Below are 22,923 nucleotides of genomic sequence, written 5' to 3'. Positions count from 1 at the left end.
TACAGACCTCATTTTGCCCCAGTTTTGAACAATCCGTACACCTGGACAACATCCATAATTGGAAAGATGATGGGCAGAAAGAAAACTAAATCCTTTACAAAGCTACTATACTGGATCGTAATTTAAAATAATAATAATAAAAAAAAACATTATTGCATTACTAAAAATTAGGAAAATATGAATTTCCACAGAACTGACCTTTGGATCCAGACACTAAATATAATAAAAATGGGTTCCATTTATTAAAACCCCATTCATAAAGATAAATATTCATTACAAAAAAGTTCCATATACTCCCCATGCACATTTATTTGCAGGCACATTTCTCCAAAGCAACTTGCAGTATTAAGCTACTATCTCTCTCTCTCTCTCTCACACACACACACACACACACACACACACACGTCTACAACCGCTTGTCCCGAAGAGGGTTGCGATGAGCCAGAGCCTAACGCAGCAATGGAGGGTGCAAGGCTGAAGGGGGACAAGCAGTTAAAGACAGTGAGAGAGTTTAGGAGTAATAATAACTAATAATAATAATTATAGTGATAATAATAAACATGTCTTATTTTAAAAGAGTTCTCAGTCCGAGTGGTAAACTATTCCACACAGCACGCCATCGTTTGTCGCAATATATTTATTTTGGCAAACTGGGTTACTTTCAGGACGTACTCTATTGGTAAATCACTCAAAAGTGTTGCGTCAGGAAACATTTTCTATGTTTTGGCAATAATCTAAGCTACTGTGAAGCTCGCTGTGACAAGTGATTCTGAGAGAGAGGACATGTTTTTAAAAAGCCACGGCTGTACCGAAAGTTCATTTCTTAGTCTTAACATTTTCTTTACAAAACTAGCGTTCAGATTTGCGAAATCTAGATTTGTGTTTCCTGCCATAATATCTTTAAAGACTTATATACTTTTAAAACTGAAACCTGTTCATTGCATATCAAACGGGCTCCTTCTTCCATTCAGTTTATACAACACATCTTGTAAGGGACATCTGTGGTATTAACCTGGAGTCACCGGTATTTCAGGTCTTTCAGCATCACACACCATTGCCTGAGCATTTGGGTATTTCAGGTGCTCCTTAATTTCAACATTTTGACTGCTGGGTTATTATCATTATTAATTCAGGTATTTGACACCGCTGCCCAAGACTTGAACTGTCAGGTGTGCACATTCAGGTACTGAAAAATTGACCTCCTTATACAGTTGGGTGATTTTTACTGGAGTAATTCAGGGTAAGGACCTTAATCAAGGATACTAGAGTAGGAGCAGAAGATTCACACACAGGGCATTCTGTCACAAGGTAACAGCTCTGACCACTACACCTCCTGTTCCACATATGATCTGCAGATTTGTTGACTCAAGAAGTGCATTTATAGTATGAATGCTTTTATATGCATTATTTTTGTTATCGTCTTATTTTCTAAGGATAATCCATTTTGGTTGTAATTGTAATATATTGTTGTTGTTGGTATTAATGGGCTTATGGATTCCGTTTGTCACAGCGGTAGGCTATACCCAACAGCTGTGATTTTTTTTTTTTAAATTACATTTTGAGATTACAGATAAAACGTGCACCCCGGACAGACCAAACCAAACCTGATATTTGTCGCTAGCTGCTACATTTCAGTGCAATGAAGATTAAAGGGGTATCCATGTAAAACGTGCATGGGAAAGCTGTAGCTAATCACAGGTTTGTTTTTCGATCCATTATGTTTTTAAAGCAACACTGACACGACAATACAAAGACAAGTATAGCTCGTTCTGCTATACAGTGTTCTAATTACACAATCTGCCAAAAAAAAAAAAAAATTGAATAAATGGAGGAATGCAAGTGATTTAATGCTGCAAGTGTGACTTGGGAACTATATCATCCCACTGTGAAATTCAAATTAGCACTGCAAATTTTTCTAAATTGTGTTCTACTTGTGGGGGAACATAGGACAGAGAACACGTACACACGTACGAAAGACATGAACACAGACATGGACGAAGGATCATCAAACAATACCATATATGGACCATCAGACACACGCTGATCACATGCACAGGTACACACAAATCAGGCCGTAAACGTATCACGCGCACGAGATGCGACGCGTCCTCTCCATGACAACAGTATATGCACGCACAGAGCACCGGCGGTAAAGCGTCCCCGATAACGACCTGTTACAAGAACCCATTTTGTGCCAGCAAAGCGATCTCCTCGCAGCGAGAGACAGAAAGAGACCGGAGACGAGGAGTTTGAGCCTCGGCCTACCGTTCTGATTCATTTCTCCCCTGTAGCTTCCCGGCCTAAAGAGTTTAAGAGTAAAATCTCACTGAACCCACAAACTCTGAGCTGGTGTCCTCTTCTCAGGAAGCTGTCACAACTCTATTACAGTTCGACATGACTGGCCAAAGTGATAACGGTGTAAAAAAGCGGTCTGGTGGTCAAAGTAGAGATTGTAAAAGTGAAGCTATAACGCTGGAACAGAAGCTGGACGGTATAAAGTGCTGTGACGGAAATTAAAGACCGAAGCGTCACAAACTGTATATCCTTTCGTTATTTTCATGCACTTTACTGCTTACTTGCGATCGGCTATTTTTGCAATAATCTTCTAATTTAACTGGAGGTGTGCTGAGCTTTAAGCAGGTGAATACATGCTGCTTTTATGTGTGCTGCTCCTAATCCTATTTTTTACCATCGAAACAGTTATTACTGAAATTGGCAAACGTGACATTTAACAGGAACACAACTGATACGTTATACCAGAACCAACTGTATTTGTAACTTGAGTCCAAATCAAAATTTGTTGCTTTTGCTGGTAGCCTGGAGGTTGCAGTTACCACCTTTGAACTGGTTGGAGATTTGAATCCCACAGATTGATGCCCTTGAAAAAAGTATTGCTCCAGTGAAGTTTACCCAGTTGTGGGTAAATCACTGTTGCTTAACAAAACATAGCTTAACATTGCAAGCTCCTCTGTAGAAAAACATTGGGTAAATAAAATGTAAATGCTTAATAACAAATATCAGTAATGGCACATATAAGAACCACAGCATCCTCTCCATGCATCTCATATGTCTGAGCACATTAGTAATAGTATAAAGTCTTTTCAGTGCAAGAAAGGATAAGTAATGGATTTAAATTTTAAAAAATTAAAAAAGGGGGGGGTCACCTTTAGCTTCGACAGGTGAGGGACTGCTGGACTCCTGTCTTCCTGGGGTGGGAGGTACAGTTCCCATTTGCCAAACTCCTTCTTGGTGTACGGATGAGAGAAGTTGTCCCAACCATCTGACAGGAAGAGCAGAAACGGCAGCGGGAGTTACCGAACACTTCTTCCCAAAGTTTAAATGTAAGAAATACAAGTCACTTGTGTGTTAAGATGGTAAAGAGAGGTAAAATCAGTTCAGGTTTACACCTGAGGATCTGTCCTAGAATCCCAACTCCACTAGGAAAGTTCCTTTTTTTTTTTTTTTTTTTTTTTTGAACTTCAAATCCACTGCTTTTATATTTAACGTTCAAACACTGCTATTCTGAAAACACATTTATATTCAATTATTTTAAAAACATTGGGTACTGAGCACATATTCTTCTAAGTCTTTTCCATCGCACAGACACACAAAAGCATTCTTGGAGTTCATCTCCGAGCTTCAACGCAACGCACTGCTTCTGTCCCTATTCTCCTCCGTAAGTGATAAATGTCCGCAGCGCTCGCGAAAACAAGCGCCGAGCGAAAAGGCACCTTCTTAAACAGTCTGTTGAAACTTTATCCCCGGCTGTTTTGAGCTTGTTGTTCCGTGTGAAAAAGGCGAGGGAGCACGTCAACAGCAAGTTTCGCGAGCTCTTAACGCGTTTGAGAAACTTTTGAGGAGTCTGCGGAGCGCGCTCCTCTTCCGTCGTTCTCGGGATGCTGAGGGAACGCGGGACTGCTGCCGAGTCGACTCGGAACACGCGGCCAATATAAAATAAAAAGGATCCGTTCCAAACTCGCGGGGTACGACGGCGCTAAGAAATGACCTGCAGGCACAATTAACTGTGCCAGTGCTGATCAAAATGCTGTGCGCGTCGAGGGCCTGTGCCCGTCTCTCGCATTAAAATGCGACGGCCCCCGTTTCCTGTGGCGTGTAGCTAAATGGCGGTTTGTCTCAATAACGAGCTCGTCCCTCAATAACAATCCCTGCGATTCATTAGGGTCGGTCGGAATATGTCGAACTCTGATAGAGCTTCAAGGACCGGAACATAATTCAGTGTTTTTAAACGTTAAACATTTTTTTTTTTTTTTTTTGCGCTAATATTTTCCAGGGTAAGAAATGTTATTGAGAAATGCGACAATTTTACACAGTGTGCTTTAAACTTAAAAAAAGAGGGAACATTAGGTATGAGTAACAGACATTAAGTTCAGAAAGACTATAATTATACGTGCAATTACTACTTAGATTGCAAGTGATAGACGGAAATAATAGTAATTAGTTATTTGGCTGGCAGATGCCTTTTTACAGTCGTTGTGAAAGACATATTTATGCAGAGGATTCCTAAAGCTATGAACTGCCACGCACCTTTCTGAAAAGTACCGCAATCTTTTCTCTCTCAAGACTTGAATGCAGCCATTTGACTTAAAAAGTACACTTTCTTCACCGCTATCCTACAGATAACCTAACAGCCTTTAAGGAACCTCTAAAAAACACTTCTAAGAAGCCAAGGCTGAAAGGTCTTACTGCACTGCTGCAAACAATTCTTACCTGGAATGATGAGCTAATTTAAATTCATTCGAAAAAAAAAAAAAGCAACGCGTTAAAATCCGACAGAAAGGAGACTGCATTCGTCGCATTCCTGATGCTGGAAAAGGAGTCAGAAAACTTAGGAAGAAAAGCGTAGGATATCAGGACTTGATGTGGGTTTAAAAAAAAAAAAAAAAACTAATTAGTTGTATTCTATGGCGTAAATACAGTACATCTACCTGATTTGCAGCATTTTACCCAATGCCTTCCCCAAAACTCTTGCAACAACAGGACTGTTAAAAGTTGCCATTTCAGCATAAATGTACAATAAGTGTCTGTTTCATTCCAGGGGGATCTTTTATTATATCACTGAAAGAACTGCATTAATTAGCTCAAACAAGTTTGATTTCGGGTTTGTTTAGCATATCAGACGGAATATAAATTACGGTAAAATTACTGTCATGTAACAGGCAGAAGTAGAGAGGATTTATGGAGTGACCCTGTCCCATTTGCTGCAAAGCTTATGAATACAAAACGAGAAGTCAACTTGCCATCTGACATAATATAAAGCACCATACCCAATTTTATGTTAATTAATTCAAAATTCCCTTTCATCTTTAGCAATGGGTGAATCTCCTGGCATGGCGGCATGGTGCGGGGGGGGACACTGAACGAGACCTTTAAAAAGGAGATGATTGGGGGGGGAGGAAAAAATAAAGGTGACACATAGTGACAAAACACCTTTTGTTTCTTCAGACTGATGTAGACTAATTAACACAACATGACGGAAAAAAACTGGCAAAGCGAGGGTGGTAAAGAGGGGAAGTTTAAATAAGCGCGTCATCTCATTTGGTTGGAAACTTCAGGGCGTTCGGATAGAAAAACCGATAAAGGCGCTCACTTAGCGGGCAGCTGGCAGTATATTGTTTCACATCTCCCTGCGAGATGCCTTGTACCGAGAAATGAGACGATACCGAACACCTTAAACACGAGCTCAGCATTAAGAAGAGGCCTCCCTCCCCCCTTCCCGAATACAGCTGACAGAAGCGAAGGACAGCAGCTCCCAAAACCCACCCCACTGCTGGCTTTTTGTCCTAGAAGAACGGCGCGTGCTAAATCCCACACCTCTGTATGCATATTCGCAGTTGTTCAATTCTTTATTCACCTACACCTTTCATGCGAGGCGACGAGGGAAGGGCGGATGGCATACGAAGAGAGAAAGGCTGCTTTGCGTCAAGATTCTTCGCGAGAGATTGATACCGCAATAAAATATTTAAAGAGAGCGTTTCAAAAGAAAACCCCGCAGTAATTCCGCAGTTCCCCCTTTATTTATTTATCTATTTATTTATCCATCCCTCTATTTTTAGTGTAGGGAAGCTGGAAAATCCCGGAGTGCGGCAGCACGGCAGCAGCGCGGCTGGCCCTGTGATCCGGTGTGCCGCTTTCGGAGATCACACGCTCATAAATAAATCTCAGAGAAATTGGTGGGCGTGCGGCCGTGCCATAACACGGCCTTTTCGCCGGCGGTGTGCGGACTGTCGGGAGGACCCCCGGAGGCCCTCCCGCGCTAAGTATGGTTCTCCTCTACACCACCGCACTTTCAACTCCGAGCCAAGGCTGCGGAGCAGGTAGTCGGCACAACCCGCGTTCCCTTCCTCGCCCGCTCACGAGGCCCTACGTGCAAGGAAGCCGCACGTGGGGGTACCTCGACACCGCCCTCACAAATTCTCCTCACACTTTTCGGGCAGCGTGTAAACGCGCCGCTTGGAGCCGAAGTCTCTTGATGTCACGTGGCCGCTTGGTTCCTGCCGACCAGAGGCGCTGCTCTTAAAGGGCCTTGTGAGGCTTGTCGCTTATCAATTTTTAATGTGCTTCAAACGGTCAGCGTCAAACCTTCTGTCGCGCTCCTAACACTGGATCTCCCGGGTTAAAATGGTATGGGCTCGGTGCCGTACAACACCGTCACTCAGTCGCCACGGCGAGTTTTAAAGAGCCCTCAGTAAATAATACAAGCATCCCCTTCACGGTTACACCACGGGTGAAGGAAACAGGGACTTGAAAAGAACTTTTTCCTCGCTCCATCAGAAACATCAACTCCTGTAAATGAAAACAGACTGCTCAATAGACATAAACCACCGGACAGCAGCATTATAAATCATTCAACACAGATTTTGTTCTGTCAAAATATGGAATACATTATAAAGGTTAGCAGCCTCGAATTAGAGCCCGTTTCCTTGGTAACAAAGTACCTCGGTGCTATCAAACACGATGATGCACGCACGGGAAAGGGGTGCCAAAGAGGGTGCTGCAACTTACTGAAGTCCCCGGTGAGGAAAAGAGCCTCGGCGCCAGGGGCCCACTCCTTGAACAGGAGCCCGCCGCTGGCCTGGCGGTTCACGCCGAACGTCTGGTAGCTGCGCGTGAACTGGTCGAAGCCGTTCTCCACCTCCTCCAACAGGTGAAGCTGCTTCTGGAAGAGGCCATACCTGCGCAACGGAAGCAGAAACGAGCTGGGTTCACGAGGGAGATGCAGTCGAAACCTTTCCTCCTTCAGGTTAAAATGCCATGAACTGCGCAGCTGGAAATGGGACAGTGGAGCAGCAGGTAGTACTGGTGCCTCAAGCTCCCGGGCTGGCAGCAGGTTTGAACTCTGCTCCGTCTCTGTGGAGCTCGCATGTTCTCCATGCGTTTCGGGCGAATCGGAAACTCTAAATTTACTTTTTCTGTCTATGAGTCAGCGCGTTGCGTTGCTCTGTTGTGTGGATTGGTAGATGAAGTAGTCGAGCGTAACCCGGCGTGGCAAACTGTCTCGGACAAAGCCATCAGCTAAACAGAACATAATAAATAACTTATTTCTTCACCCATTTTAACGATGCCGTGCGGAATACGCAACGGCTAGAAATGACCTTCTGCCATTTACCTACGTTCGAAAAAGCAATATGGGTTCTGCTCCTCGAAGCTTTGCGTCATAGGTCAGATCCCTCTTTCTCACATTCCCCAGGTCCCAAAGCAGAATACAACAGGTTAGATGTCTGCTCTGCAAGCCGTAAACACCCTGAGCCCGTCCTGGGCTACCCGGGGGGGTCACATGAGGATACCGGAGCGTCGCCGGATGAATTTAGCCAGTTCACGGGCGGTGAAGGACGCGACTCGTCCTTCTCCAGACTGGGATCCTTTGAAGCTGCAAATGGGGAGTGCCAACCGCACCCTCAGTGAGAGTCTGGCACCTCGCTGGGGCAGCTGCGACGGGTCGCAGAGTTGGGAGTCGCATTTGCCTTCAGTACAAATTGTAGTGGGCAGAACTACAGGGATCAGTATGAAATGTCACACCTCTAATTATACAGGAGGATCCAGTAAGGCTGGGAGAATTGGGGGCATCCGTGTTCTGCATTTGCACGAGCGGCACTCCTCACAGCCCAGCCGACAGAAGCGAGGACACACACACACAGCCAAGACCCAAGTTAGACAGCCCCAGGAGGCTGGTAGGAGTGCTCCCTTCTCCAGCCTCTTCTTCAAACCTCTTCAGATATGGGCCAGAGGAGCGCGTTGGCTACTCCGTGCGTTAACCCCGCCGCCGTCGGTTCGACAGTCTCTCGCCGGTTCCCCTCGCAGACCCCCCGCCGTTTCGTGAAATAGCTTTGAACACTTGTTAACGCTGCTCTCTCGCCTGGACTACAGCAAATGCTTTCGAGTTCAAAGGAAAACAATGATCAACCTTTCCTCAGATCTCCGAACACCCAATAATCTAGCAATAGCGTTGGCTAGCAACATACTCTCCTACCACGGACACTTACTCCTGCTCTCACGGCCAGCTTTAAACCTTTATCATCGCTATGTTTTTTCTTCCCCCATGTGGGTTTTTTTTTTTTTTTTTTTTGCACAGTGCATGCAGAAATGCAAATGAGCGCACATCTAAACAAAACTGGGAAATCTTACTGCACTGCGTCAAAGTGGAACGGAACAAAATGGAAGGACCTTTTGATTTTTAGATTTTTTTTTTTAAATGCCTTTTAGTCAAAGTCAAACAGGCCACCTGCACAATCTCAGCATACTTCTTAAAAGGTCTGCAACACTCCGGGTCATGCCCTAACGCAGGCGTAAGCTTCACGGTTGCTAGGAAACCAGCGGTTAAGAGACATATATTGGGGGGGGGGCTTCAATTGCCCACACTTGAGCTCTTTGGTTAATGCCACTTGCAGTTTTTATTCCACTGAATGGTCCTATAACATCTGAGCAACTACACAAAATTTTTTTTTTTCGTAGAACTGAAAAACAAGGACTCGATTTTTAAGGATGTTACACATTTAAGAGGATCACGCGCACATTAATGGAAAATAAGTCGTGCAAAATTTGACACCTGCAGCTCTGAACTGATATCAGACATGTGCAGGAGCTCCAGAAACACACACGCCGATTGTGCCAGGCGACCTGAGGACATGGACCGCATCGCTAGTAGCTGCTGTTTACATTCACATTTATTTATTTTGTTGAAACTTCTCGCCAAAGCGACGATCGATGATTTACTTATTTATACAGCCGAACTGCGTCAATTCAGGATAAGCGTCTGGCTCAAAGGTAGAGCGGCAGGAGACGGTACTCGAACCTGGGTCCGTTGAACGTGGCCCTAACCGGCGTACAATCCGCTGCTGTTCACTCTTCATCAGCTGAGCGCACACCTTCTTCTACCGACACACACTGTAATGTTACCCCTAAGGGAGGGTATTCAACGGAGCCGCACCAGTTTTGCATAAATTGATTTCGTGTAAATCAATGACGGCACCTGTGCGGCGATAAGCACATCAGCTTCTACCCCTGTATCATGTGCGCATTTCTACTTCTTCGCACTGATCCGTGTCGCAATTTCGCAGAAGTGGGCTATTTACCTCTTGCGCGTCTTACAATAAGGAGCCTTCACGACATCGGCGCTCGGATGAAAATTGAGAGCAGCACGCCGTACGTGTATCGAGAACTGTAGCCTAGTTGCGATTCCTGAACTGTGAGCGGGTGAGATCGCGCTCTTTATAGGAGAAGGGATCTCCGGCGTGTTAGTTTAGAGCTGGCCGAGCATAAGCTGCCCTATGGTCGCACCAGGGAGAAAACCAGGGTACAATGCAGACGGAGGGACATTCGGCTGCTGCTGTCGAGAACGGTGCAAACCGCCAACCGTTTCAACGGGAAATGGGCTCAATGACATGAAGAGTTTCCTCTCGCTTAGTCGCTCTCGGACGGAAACCAAGGTCAGGCTCAAACCTCTGACCAAAAGCACAGGAAAAGCGCACTCTCCGCGAGGAATCCGATCGCTTTCCGAGGGCCGCGCTGACATCACGCTCGCCCGGTGCGGCGATCACACGCTCTTCGCCTTGAGAACGTCCGCAGCGCAGCTTAGTGTGAAGGGGAAAGAGAAGGAAAAGTGTAAGATGCAAATAACGGTATAAACCGCAACCGCTTCAAAACAGCCCATTACCACAATTACTGGTACGGCGCTAGATTGAGGCCGAAAGCTTTCAGCTTTTTAAAAGCACGGTAATTAAGGAGGTCTGGTTGCCTCTGAGAGACAGAGGATGACAGGCGAGTTGGGAAAAGCTCCAGAGCAGCATCTCACTTGTCTGCACATGCGATCGGCGTCTCTCGCAAACATTGCACTTCGGGGTTTACAGTCTGTTAGGGAAATTGTGTTTTGCCATTGTTACGCAACAGCTTTGGTACCTCTGCGCAATGTTTCGGATGCCATATTTCCCTCGTGGAACTTCCTGTAATTGCAAAGGCCTTAAAAAGAAGGTGCGGGCCTCTACTGGATCCCTTTACCCCGGTACAGGTTGACCCTATAGCTGAGCCTCCACATATTTGCAATGTGCCTGCAACTAACTGTTCCGGTACACTGCATCACTTTGCAGCCCACAGAGAGTGACTGGGGAGTGCAGGCATGCCAAAAATGAACAATAAATTAATATAGGAAAAAAATAACAAAATAATAAAATGCATGTACCAGGCAGATGGAAGACGCTAGAATCTATTCTGCTCGCAGAGGGAGAGCTATGGAAACACTTAACTCATGTTACAGAGGGACAGTTGTGACTATTCCCTTCCCATGTTCAGTAGGTAAAACATAAAAAAAGAAAACATCTCTTTCTCAATTTCTTACAAGATGTCAGTAAAGGGTTTTCAATAAAACAATTAATTACTCATATGGATCTCCGGTTCATCTTGCATCTGATAGGCCAAAGGAGGGCGGAAGTCGAAAAGTCGGTGTGTATAAAGAAAAATGGGACAGAAACAAAACTTACGGAAATACAAATCCTAAGAGGAGCCATGAAAGACGATGTGAATTTAAAGTAGCGGCACAGCAAGTAGCGCTGCCGTCTCACGGCACCTGGGTGGTGCGAGAGGACATGGGTTTGATCCCCGCTCAGTCTGTGTGGAGTTTGCATGTTCTCCCCATGTTTCCTCCGGGTGCCCTGGTTTCCTCCCACAGTCCAAAGACATGCTGTTCAGGTTCCCCCACAGTGTGTGAGTGACAGAAAGAGTGTGTTCCACTGATGTATGGATGATTGACCCATTGTAAGTAGTGTATCTAGCAGTGTAAGTTACCATGGTGAATAAGGTGTGTGGGCTCATAAGACTACATAGAGTTCGTTGGAAGTCGCTTTGGAGAAAAGCATCTGCTAAATAAATGTTACACATACATTTCACACATGTACATGCTGAAGATGTTACATCAACTAATAAAATGTAGAGAAAATGTCAAGCTAGCAATCAACTTCAACCACCCCCCCAGAAGCGACCGATCTTGTTTTATACCCAGACTTCCTTCCTCCTTTCATTCCTCCAGAAGAAGAACTTTGTCTATTCTGGAGGGGATAAACAAGCACAGTGTGCCTCGCGCATTTTGGAGAGGCACTGTCTTATTCGATACGAGTGTATGAAGAGCACTTAAATGAACTGCCTGACACAGCCCATGCGTCATGAAGTGAAAGTTAGAACCGTTTTATCTCCGAGAGCCTGATGATGAGCTGCACTAATGTGACGAGACAAACGTGTCTTTGGGACCCGCAGCCACTAGGGGGAACTCATACTATGCTCAGAGTCCATTACTTCACCTTCACATTTTTTTAAAATAAATAAAAAGCACATATGCCTTTTTAGGTTTATCTTAAGGTTTAATGCATGTTTCTACAAAACTCTGAAAAATAAATCTTTAATCACACACTTTAACGGGAAAACTCAGCATTTCTCCATGTGCGAAATTATGCTCAAGCATGTTACCAAAACCCTGAACTGCAATAACACACTATGGTGCCTTTGCAGACTAGTCTCCTTAGAATCGTGTGTAGAGGGGAAACTATTGTACCAAAATTGGGGGCAACCCAAACAAATTAGCCCAAAAATAAAAACTCGGAGTCGGAATCAATTATTGGGTTACAGAAGTCGGTAAAAATGTATTGTTTTTGCCGGTATATAAGTCGATCCGCCGTATGAGTCGACCCCCAAAAATTAGAGGTATAATTAGAGGTGAGTCAACCCCCAAAATAACATGCAACTTTCGGGCAGTGCTGTGGAGTCGGAATCGTGAAGTCAGAGTTGGAAGCAAAGATTGGGTTACTGAAGCTGGAATTGCGGGGCACAGTGGCACAGTGGGCTTGGTTAGGTCCCGCCCTCTGGGGGGTCTGGGGTTCGAGTCCTGCTTGGGGTGCCTTGCGGTGGACTGGCGTACCATCCTGGGTGCGTCCCCTTCCCCTCCAGCCTTACGCCCTGTGTTGCCGGGTTAGTCTCCGGTTCACCGCAACCCCGCTCGGGACAAGCGGTTTCAAACTGTGTGTGTGTGTGTGTGGGTGGAGTCAAGGGTCTTATGTCCAGGTCTGTGGAGTTGGTACACAACGAGACAGCCTGGCTGCGTTGCGTGTTACAATTTTGAAAGAGCAGGACCTGCTGAACGTGTCTTGCTGTATTTACCAGAGTTCCATACAAGTTTGCCCTTGGTTTTACTCACAGTTCTGTATCAAGCTCTCAGCTTCATCAACACAGACAGAACTGCAGATATGTAAAACCATTTTGTTTATGCCCGTCCATGGAAAAAAAAAAAAAAGGTTCTGAGGAAGGCAAACCATTCTGGATTGCCACTTGAGGGCACTCTATTAATTTACCCTGCTTTTAACAGCTTGAGGACCATACACTTCCTTACTTTGCATCCTCGTGGCTCATGGGTATGCGGTGTAGCTATGCAGGGAAAATATTTATGTAATTTCAATCATTTCGCTTATTATCATCTGCTCATTCCATCAGTTGCTTTCGCTCCGTTTGCGTCATTCCGTCTATTCTGCGCGGTCTCGTCAATCTTCATCTTCTGCTGTATGTACTGCAGCCCGAAAACTGGGACTACCATGGAGAAACAATGCTGTTCTCTTGACCTACCTGTAACACAACATACATTTCCAATGTCTTCATGTACATTGTATTTTTGGCACCCTCACCCACGCTTCTTTGGAAAGTACCGTATGGTCACAAAACACAAACAGATCAGCTGCAAAGTCTCTGTAGGTACAATAAATTTCAGCCAGCGATACTTTCACAGGGACATGCAGAAAGCGGCACCGCAATGTACGGACCGCATATAGTGCTCAAGAGGTAACACCTGAAAAACGGCTGATAAACCGGTTAATTCCAACAAAAGGGTAAGACGTCACAAGAGCAAAGGTGAGACTAAGCATGAACTATTCTTAATTAGACACGCTCCCCCCCTGCAAGCTGGTGGCAGGATCTTAATAAGAGCCACAGTTCATGTGCCTCTTATGCTGGCGAGAGGCTCATTCATCAGATGCTCATTACGGAACTGCCCTCACGTGGCGTTATACTCTGTACTATATGCGATACCCATGATTCATGAGGGGGAAGTGTAAACAGCCAGGAAACATGGTGAAATTCAAAAAAAAAAAGAGAAAGGATTCACTGCTGGTTGACAAAATATCTTGCAATGTGGATGGCAGTGCCCATACGCTGCAGTCCTGCTGTTCATTCTTGAGGGCACGGTGAGACTAATCATGCGCACACTCATCCTCAGGGAAGACACACAATCTCAAATGACAGCACAACCGAAAAGAAACAACCCTGCATCATAAACTAAGAACTTTAAGAGCACTACCTTTTTTACAGCAAACAATTGCACCTAGTTTCATGTATTGCTATATATAGTCCACCGAACAATGTTTGGGGGTATTCGCGGTGATGCAGCATGCCTCACAGCACTGGGTTTGCACCCAGCTCAATCCGTGTGAAGTTTGCAAGAGTGCCCCCTTCCCTGAGTGGGTTTCCTTCAAGTGCTCCCATTGACACCCACACTCCTAAGATATATGTCTCAGTTCAACTAATGGCTCTGAATTGCCCTTACGTGTGTGATTGCATGAGCAAGTGCAATTTCCCTGTAATGGACTGGTATCCTACCCACGGTTTACCCTCCCTTATGCCCTATGCTTCCCAGAACAGGCTGCAGACCACCATGATCCTGAACTAAACAAGTGGTTACTGAAAACTAATGGATGGAAGTACTATATAGGGTTACTGGGCTGAGTTTAGGTTTACGGTACAGGTAATGTGTTACACTCGATTAATTCAAGAGTAGGAAGCAGCATATGTAAACACTCAAATGACAAAAGTACACGAGAAATATTTATTCACCATGCAGTTACGCTGTAGAGTTCTTCATCTAATCTACCTTATTACATTGTAAAAGGTACACTAAAAGCACAGCAATTGCAGTGTGATTATAAAGTCATGAATTTAAATTGCCTAGAGAATATACCTTTACGGTATATTCACATATTTAATATTATTTTTGAAAAACAAGGCTATTAAGGTTAAATAAGTCAAATCAAAACATACTGAATATTTTTCACGTTGCACATTGTATAATCTTATTAGGTGTTTTTTTTTTTTTTTTTATATCTTACAAAACTTGAGTAGGAAGAGGCTAAGTATTAAACAGCCTGGTACAACTGTCCCATGGGCTTCTGGATGCAAACTCCTGCTACAAAAAGAAAAAAAAAAAAAACACATAAGAAAAAAGATACCCCATGGTGTGCATGTTTTGCCTGGAAGTGCTTCTATTTTATTTTGTCTGTATTTAATTTCCATCTTGAAGCCCCTACCTGTGAGCCAGGCACATGTCTCTAACAGCCAAAGACACTGACGTTTGGACTCTGTGGCTAAAATGAAAGACAGGAAACTTGCCACCACCCCTCATCCAACCGGCACAGAACCCCAGGGTGGTCTGCATGAGGCCTTGCCCAGGAGAAAAATGACAGAAGCAGGTGGAACCTGAAGATTATCACCGTGTGGCCTTTATGGTACACACCAGATATTTCGGGGCATTTGATCCCTGCTCTTGTCTCACCAGCCTTGTCAGGTTCACAGAACTGTTATTGTTAAAAATACACATGGCAACAGGCCCATATCACTCCTCACTGTTTAAGAGGCAGCTCAAAGGTAGAAACAGATTTCATGATTTTATATATTTGCTTAGGTAGCGCTGCAAACTTCACATTATGCCATTCTTCTATCAGACAAGTTCTCTACCCTTCCTTAAGCACGGTGTTAGCGTAATACCGTGAACATTTTATTCTGTCACCTCTCCTTTCATAAAAAGCATGTTTCAGCTTTATTCAAGTATCTTGCACAAGGCCATAACTAAAGGGCCCATGGCGGACTTCCAAAAAAAGTAACCTTCCAGTTTCACACCACTGTTTTTAACCAACATATTACCTTCCACCATTAGGGAATTTAAACCTGCTGTAGGACCAATTAGTAGCTGGAAAAGGCTCCGCTGGTCGCTGAGTCGAGTCCCATCTCTGCACTTCAGCGCGCGAGGCGGAGCGAGACTCGGTCGGAGGGCACTTCCCATGCTCATGTTCCCTGAGAAGACCTGCGCTCTGGGACTTCAGGACCTGTCTGGCTTTCACTGAGCAGACAGGTGTCAGAATCGTGGTTCACGCTTGGCAGAATGGAGCGGGGGCTGAGATGCGGGGAGCTTCGGAAAGCCCCGGTGCGTGCCCAAAAAGCTCACCTTACCTAACCGGACGGTTCTGCTGGTCTAAGGCCTTTTTCAGTTTTCGGTGCAACAGTATGTGATTATTTCACAAAAAGGGATATAAAACAGTTGAGCAAACACAGCACTGTGGGAAACACTTTTCCCCTTTTCAATTCTGTATTTCACCTTTTTGACATTAAATTTGATCAGATCTTTTTGTCATTTCTATTAGTATGGGAAAGGTACGTGGCAGTACATGAATGGAGCCTGAAAAAGAAAAGGTGACACCAGTATTGTTTTTATGTCATTCCCTTGGTGTAGAAAATGATTAAATGTGCAATCAAAGTAACTCCTCCCTAACTTTATCAACCTAATTAAAGGGGTAATTACAATTTGCTATCTGAACACAAATCAGAGCTGCTTTGGACCAGCTTTGTCCAATATCACTCTCAACTATTTAAAGTCTTACCAACAAAAGTCATCCTGGCAAAACAGAATCATGCCATGTTCAAAGGAAATTTCTGAATATCTCTGGGTAAAATCTGAAGCCTATCGGCCTGGACAGAGTTACACAGCCATATCTAAGGCACTAAACCTCCATCAAACCACGCTCAGCGTCATACTCTTCAAATAGAGAACACTTGGAAAAGTGTTGAATCTACCTTGGAATGGTTACCTGCCAAAAATCTCTCCACAAGCAAGGCGTAAAGTCATTAATGAGCTCAAATAGAACCCCAGAACACTGATTGAGCTGCAGTCCTCTGCTGCCAAGGTCAAGACAGTGTTCATGCCAACTAATGAAAAATTAAAAGTGAAAGCTCTTCTAGAATTTTGCCAAGAAGCACCTGGGTTTCTGAAGACTACAGGAAGGATGCCCAGCAGACTAATGAATCAAAAGTAAAACTGATTTTTTTTAAAAAAAAAAGGTAAAAAATAAACTTTTGGGGCAACAGGAACCCTGTTAGATCTGGAGAAAACAAATATGGCTTTTTAGACAACCTTCTACAAACAGTCAAGAATGGTGGTGGCAGTGCAATGGTATAATGCTAAGATGTTTCGGTGCCACAGGATTTGGGTGCCATGCAAGTCCTGAACTAAATCTAACTGAGATGTTGGGGCAAAACCTGAAAAAACTGCCCTTCCTCGAAAACCTGCAAATGTTGCTAAGCATAAACGCTTGTGTATGAAAGATTGCTGTAATGGAAATTTCATACAATGTGAGACCCAAGTCAACAGGTCAACGCATTTAAAACAATACTGCTGTCATTTTACCCCCTCTCGGGCTCCAGTCGTACGAGAACCAACCAAAAGAGCCGGACAAGTTTAATATCGAAAATGAAAACTATAAAATCGAGAAAACTTGAAAGGCCACAAACACTTTTCCCAACAGGTCACTGCAAATGTAGATGCGGTTAGGGCAGTGAACATGTTAAAGGAACTCAGAGGCTGTGACCAGAATGCCCAATGTTCCAATTCCTGATGTGGCTTAGCAAAAATTTTTTAAATTCATTTATCAAGGTTACCTAGAAGGTAATAAAATCATATACATAAGTCTCAATAACAATAAAATACAACCTTTTGGGACTCTCAGAAAGCACATGCATTGAAATAACGGGTAAAAAAAAAAAAAGGTTTGTCTTCCCATTATTAAGCTAAAGGCCGTGTCTTGAACAAAAACAAACACCGGGTACCAAAATACACAGTAAATACAGCAAAACACCATGTCAGGTACCACAAGTGGAGGCAATGCAACGCAGACTGACTGAAGCGAAGTGCCACGTACCCCAGTGCGTCAAAACCAACGTGTTTACCTTACCTACCAGTATTTACCTTCTCACAGTGTTCACATTTACATTTATTCATTCATTTAGCAGACACTTTTCCTCCAAGGCGACATACATCTCTGAGAAAAATACCAATGTCATGAGTGCAGAAAGAGACTTAGATTCAGACACGATTATGTATACTACAGTTACTTTCCACCACAATGTGCATCACACAAGTAACTGTATAACTGTTTATCTATCATTCAACTATTTTTCCATCACAAAATTATCAAACATTGACATTTTTACATCACAGAAGCAGCTGCATAAAAAGGTTTGTGCAGTTATATCCTCCCACAGCTCCTCCCCTCACTAGAGAAAAGGGCCCGCTTTGGCCACCAACCGCCACTGACAGCAGTCACGTGACAGGCCTCACATCATCATCATCATCATCATCATCATTATTATTATTTTAAACTTTGTTTCAGCTTTTAAATCACATTAGTCATACATCATGTGCAGGCTGTCGTGTTACTTTCAGTTCATAATAATTAATGTCTTACATTCACGCGCCGACACGTCAACACACATTTGTGTCACAAGTAACCGGCTTAGCCTGCAGGCAGGTCAGTCAGGAGTTTGTCCACAGTGAATCACTAGATCCATATACATATCATACATGGTACATCATTCAGCGCATTTTAACACGTAAAATTGCACAACATGATCTAGCAAATTCCTGCGAATATATGGTCACGAAGCAAATAAGCGCAATATTCATTAAAAAATGGGCAACTCTACCTCCGCTCAAATTCCTTCTCGTACGGTTTGAGGTACGGGTCCATTTGGAGGAGGTGGGCGATCTCAGGAATGGTAACATTATCCGAGGAAGCTGCCATCTTCCTACACAGTCCAGAGCAATCGAGCCCCGCGCAGCCGCCCGTGGTGTGCAAAAATGCCCCGAATCCATAGACCGGGCGGAGGCGTTGTTCGTTCAGTAGCAAATGAGCATGCGCGGAGCACAGCCAGCCTATCAAAGACATTCCGGGCTCCATCGCGCCCTTTGTATCGGTCACGATTTTGAAAACGACCCCGCGTCCTTAAGCGCATACCGGAAGCAGAAGAGGAAGCGGAAAACGGACAGGGAGATAAATCGATAAATGAACTAGTGCGTCTTTTTATAGTTCGGTGAGGGTCACGTCTGCATGAGGAGGAGGCTGCAGTTGCAGCTGTCATCTGAAATTTTTAGCCTTTTCGCAGACCTTTATCGGGCCAAATGTTTGCCATTGCGAACTTATGCGCTATATTGTATATATAAAACTGTTATAAATACACAGTCTGAAGTGTTGTGTGATACAGTTAATGGCATTTTGTATCTTTCCAGACCACTTTTGCATCAAATGAGCCAGTTATTATTTTTAAAACCGTGTTAGTACTGAAATCAACCTATATAACGCTGCCGTTATCGTGTTCATTTGGTCTCCACATTTGTTAAATGCTCTGAGACCAACAAGTCAACAGTTAATGCAAACTACTGTATGCACGATATTATGAAGCATGCCAAAAGGAAGAAACACACCAAAGTGTCCAACTGTAGTTACCTAGCTATTTACTGCACAGCACACAGTGGTGCAGCGGAGTAGCGCTGTTGTCTCAGAGGGTTCGATTTGACAGGGTTCGGTCTCGCCTCCATCCGGGGAGTTTGCATGTTCCTTTTCCAGGGGGTTTCTTCCCAGAGTCCAAACACACGTGTTTCCGGTTAATCAGTGACCCTAAACTGTGTGTTTCTCTGGTGTATAGATGAGTGATTGACTGTAGGTAGTGTATCTAGCATTGTAAGTCACCCTAGTTGGAAAAGTGACCTAAATATTACATAGCATTCATTGTAAGTTACTTTGGAGAAAAGTCTCCACCAAATGAATAAATGTATCAAATCTTTCTTTTTTTTTTTTTCCTGTAAATAAGGGAAATAATCTTGGCTGTATCCAAATTTACATCATTTTTGGTTGCATTCAAGAGTTTTCATCATTAATTTGCATAAAATAAACAAAAAAATTTCACAGTCCTTATGTCCAGATTGCTAGATGTGACAGAAATATAACTGACTACTGTTCAGCATGAAGGTGGCAGCCGTCTCTGGCAGCGAGAATATTATCCTAATGGGTACTGTCCACACTAGTTAACTCGGGCTCTGACTTTCCACATAAAAACCTTTGTGCATGCATACCTTGAAGCCTTTTTTTTCTTCTTGTTTACTGCCAGCCGGAGGTCAATATGTTACAGAGTAGACAGCAGATTGTTGCCTGGAAAGTTCTGTGATTAGTTCCCTCCATCTGTGCTGTAAAGTCTCCAGGCAAGATTACTTGGCACCTGCTTCATTTTGATTGCACATTCAATCGTTATTTTTATTTCTGTTTAATTACGGGATTCGGGTGGGCGTGGGGTAAATATGGTCTACTTTGAACCAACCTGTCTAATACACAGTTCTACAGGGTTTTCCTAATCCTTGATATATATATATATATATATATATTTTATGTGATTCTCTTTCTGAAATAGAGGACTGTAAAAAACACGCCTTTAGCAGTATTCACTCTGTCAAATCAGGTCCGCACATGTGCTTTCATTGTGGCACAGAGCCAACAACGTTGCTATAAGTTTTATTGGAACTTTCCGTGAAAAAAGGGAGGAAAAAAAGGGTTTGCTTGAAAGTGTCTGTTATCGTAACATAGATTTGAAAATATATCTATTATTCAGGATCTGTTTAGTGCAATGCCCTTCACAAGGGATTTGGTAGAGAAACACTAAGGGGCAATTCTTGCTGATCACAGTGACAACTGCATGTTTACGGTAAAATGCTGAGCATTACATTTATTTTATAAAAAATTTACAAATTCCTCTGGGCTACTGCATAACAAAGAAAGTCCCTTGTAAAAATAATAAGAAAAAAAGAAACAGACACACCAATACAATTTAGGACATTTATTATCCTCAGACTTTAAATATCTGCAGGCTTTAGTGTTCAGATTCGTGGCACTTGTGCGAATATTGAAAACCCTACTAAACATTTAGTGAGTCCTCCCCTGTGTGTACAGGATTAGAAGTTCTTACTTACTTCAGTGGGCTTGCAGAGGTAACCTGATTATGAAGCGCATTTCTAAGTCAGTGGGATAGGCTTGATGGTACTGCGGTGAATTCTGAAACACAAGCTTTTGAGCCTGCGAGCTTTGTAAGAATCCGTCTTACCCCCATGTGTGCTGTTAACGTGGGCATGTTAATGGTCTCTCTCTTAGAGTCCCTGACTGTAAAGCACACATTCACATGTGTGAGTCTGGAAGTAAAGTAGACAAGAGCACTTGACCTGAATAGCTCCAGTGAATATCCAGCTGTAGGCAGTAAATTGGTAAAATGTAGAGATGGAAATCTACGGAGAAAAGAACTGGCTGTGCAAATAAATCATGTACTGGGTCTGTGTGCAGGTGTGTTATGCGTGTGTGTGTGTTAGAGAGAGTAAGAGCGAGTGCCGGGTGGAAAGCGACAAATGGGGCCATACTTGCGACTCTAAAGCAGCTGTGTCGGTGTCTAGGAATTTTTTACCCTCCAGCATCTCACCAAGGGCTCTTTGCCTGTGGTCAGAGGCAATGTCACCAGAATACCCATGTCCCCTTAACGATGGCCTTTCAGACACTCCATTTATCTAAGGCCCACTTTGATTTGCATGGACGCCCCATAGCTAAAGGTTCACTCTGGCAGGCTCTATCAAGCTGCAGAGATATGAGGGAAGACTGACCGTCTCTTGCAGAAAGGTGCTTCCGAAACACCGTCCAGTCATAAAGCACTCTCACAACGTCTGGGTGACTCGCTCCAGCAAAAGCACTGCATCGCCTCATAATTCCTGAAAATGTATTGGCACAAATAGACCGCACATTTAAATTGTTGAATTTTGAAACTGAAGATTGTTATAGATCAAAAAAAAAAAAAAACAAAAAACAGAATGCAAAGGGAAAGCCAAAACAAAGAATATGCCTGTCTTAGAGAGGGAAATGTGCTGACAGCAAAAAGATGTGAGAACATCTCAGATGGGCAACGCTTGGTGCTTTGGAAGCACCTGTTCTATTGTGATACTGGAACGTGACAGCTGTAGCACAAACTCCCAGCTGGTCCCAAAAGAGCATCCGTGGGACAAACCAAGAGCACACAGAAGGTCCGGGGCCCTGAAAGTGTTCAACAAACACATGCTTGTCGGATGTCAACAAACAGAGTAACACGGGATCTCAAAAGATACCATCTACAGATGGGTCCAAAGGAAGCTTTGTAGGTATTCAACTCGCTACCAGATATTCAATGTATCAGATCCTCTCCAGAATATACTCTGTTGCAGGCAAGAAAAAAAAGGCATGCAAATAGCCGTTGTTTGATTAATTTCATTATATCAAACATGCAGCTCGAAAAGCTCAGTGGAGGACCTCACAGGGTGTTTGACATGCGCAGTCTTTTACATACCATTTTAGTTTGAGGTTATAAGCTTGGGAGGAAAGCTTCAGGCAATGGCTGTGGGAATCTTCAGACAATATTTAAAATATGTTAAGTGCTGGCAGCATCTTGTATGTCCCCAGGAACCATTGGGTTTGGGTTTTTTGTTGTGTCATTCAGGTTAGGTGGAAGTAAAGTTTGTAAGAAAACTGCATCACACTTGCATCATAACTGTCAAATGTGCCACACTTTATTCCTCCAGCCCATGAATGCATTATGAGATCAGTTCATTGGAAAATTTTCGTGTGCGATTAATGTTTGTGTTTCATCGTGCTCACAAACACAGATATTATTACTAATGTCTACTGGACCGTCTATTATTTATGGCATAAATTTTGAAGAATATCTTCTAAATTTAGATTATGTGAAAATTATATGTTTGCAACAAGAATCAATTTATTCTCCATGGTGTAGGAATTAATATCACTCTGGTGTTCATTCCTAGGGAATACCTTATTTAAGCAGATCATTATTGAGTTGTTATTACTGACTCCTTGATTTAAATGCCTGATGACATTGAGTGTAATGCAAACTGTAATTGGGGTAGATTTCATCACGGTGCTAAGTAAACTTGCCACATTGAACCAAAGCTCTGCAGCATAAATCATTGCCCAATTTTGTCTCTTACCCAGCTGGGACTGACCTCTGCCTTGTTGATGTCTTTGCAGTCCTGGCACAATATATGAAACATTGGTTAATGTATAAACTGGTCACAATACATTTGTGAAATTCATATACGTTTATCTGAGTCCTCGAAGTTTTCTTCAACTTTCTGGATATGGGAATTTAGCATTGCGTAATGTTTTTGCAATAGAACTCATATTTAAGTTTAGGTTTCATGGCCCAAACATCGATATCTCTTCAGAGCACATCGACCGCATAATGTGGATTTTCACCACG

The 22,923-nt window shown here is 43.4% G+C and overlaps 1 protein-coding gene across 1 annotated transcript in view; it reads right to left on the bottom strand.

Annotated features, from left to right (window-relative positions):
* Positions 1-18,439, bottom strand: part of gbe1b (glucan (1,4-alpha-), branching enzyme 1b) — a 79,863-nt gene extending 61,424 nt beyond the window's left edge. The window contains exons 1-3 of the mRNA XM_018764775.2: positions 18,292-18,439; positions 7,024-7,193; positions 3,165-3,280 (exon numbers count right to left, since the gene is read on the bottom strand). Of these exons, the coding sequence (XP_018620291.2) occupies positions 3,165-3,280; positions 7,024-7,193; positions 18,292-18,389 (384 nt within the window). The 5' untranslated portion in view covers positions 18,390-18,439. The remainder of the gene's footprint in view (positions 1-3,164; positions 3,281-7,023; positions 7,194-18,291) is intronic.
* Between the last annotated feature and the right edge of the window lie 4,484 nt (positions 18,440-22,923).

This window comes from Scleropages formosus, chromosome 10 (assembly GCF_900964775.1).
Source record: "Scleropages formosus chromosome 10, fSclFor1.1, whole genome shotgun sequence".
Lineage (NCBI taxonomy): Eukaryota > Metazoa > Chordata > Actinopteri > Osteoglossiformes > Osteoglossidae > Scleropages > Scleropages formosus.
The sequence above is the reverse complement of the archived record's forward strand: the minus strand, read 5'-3'. Positions and strand labels throughout refer to the sequence as shown.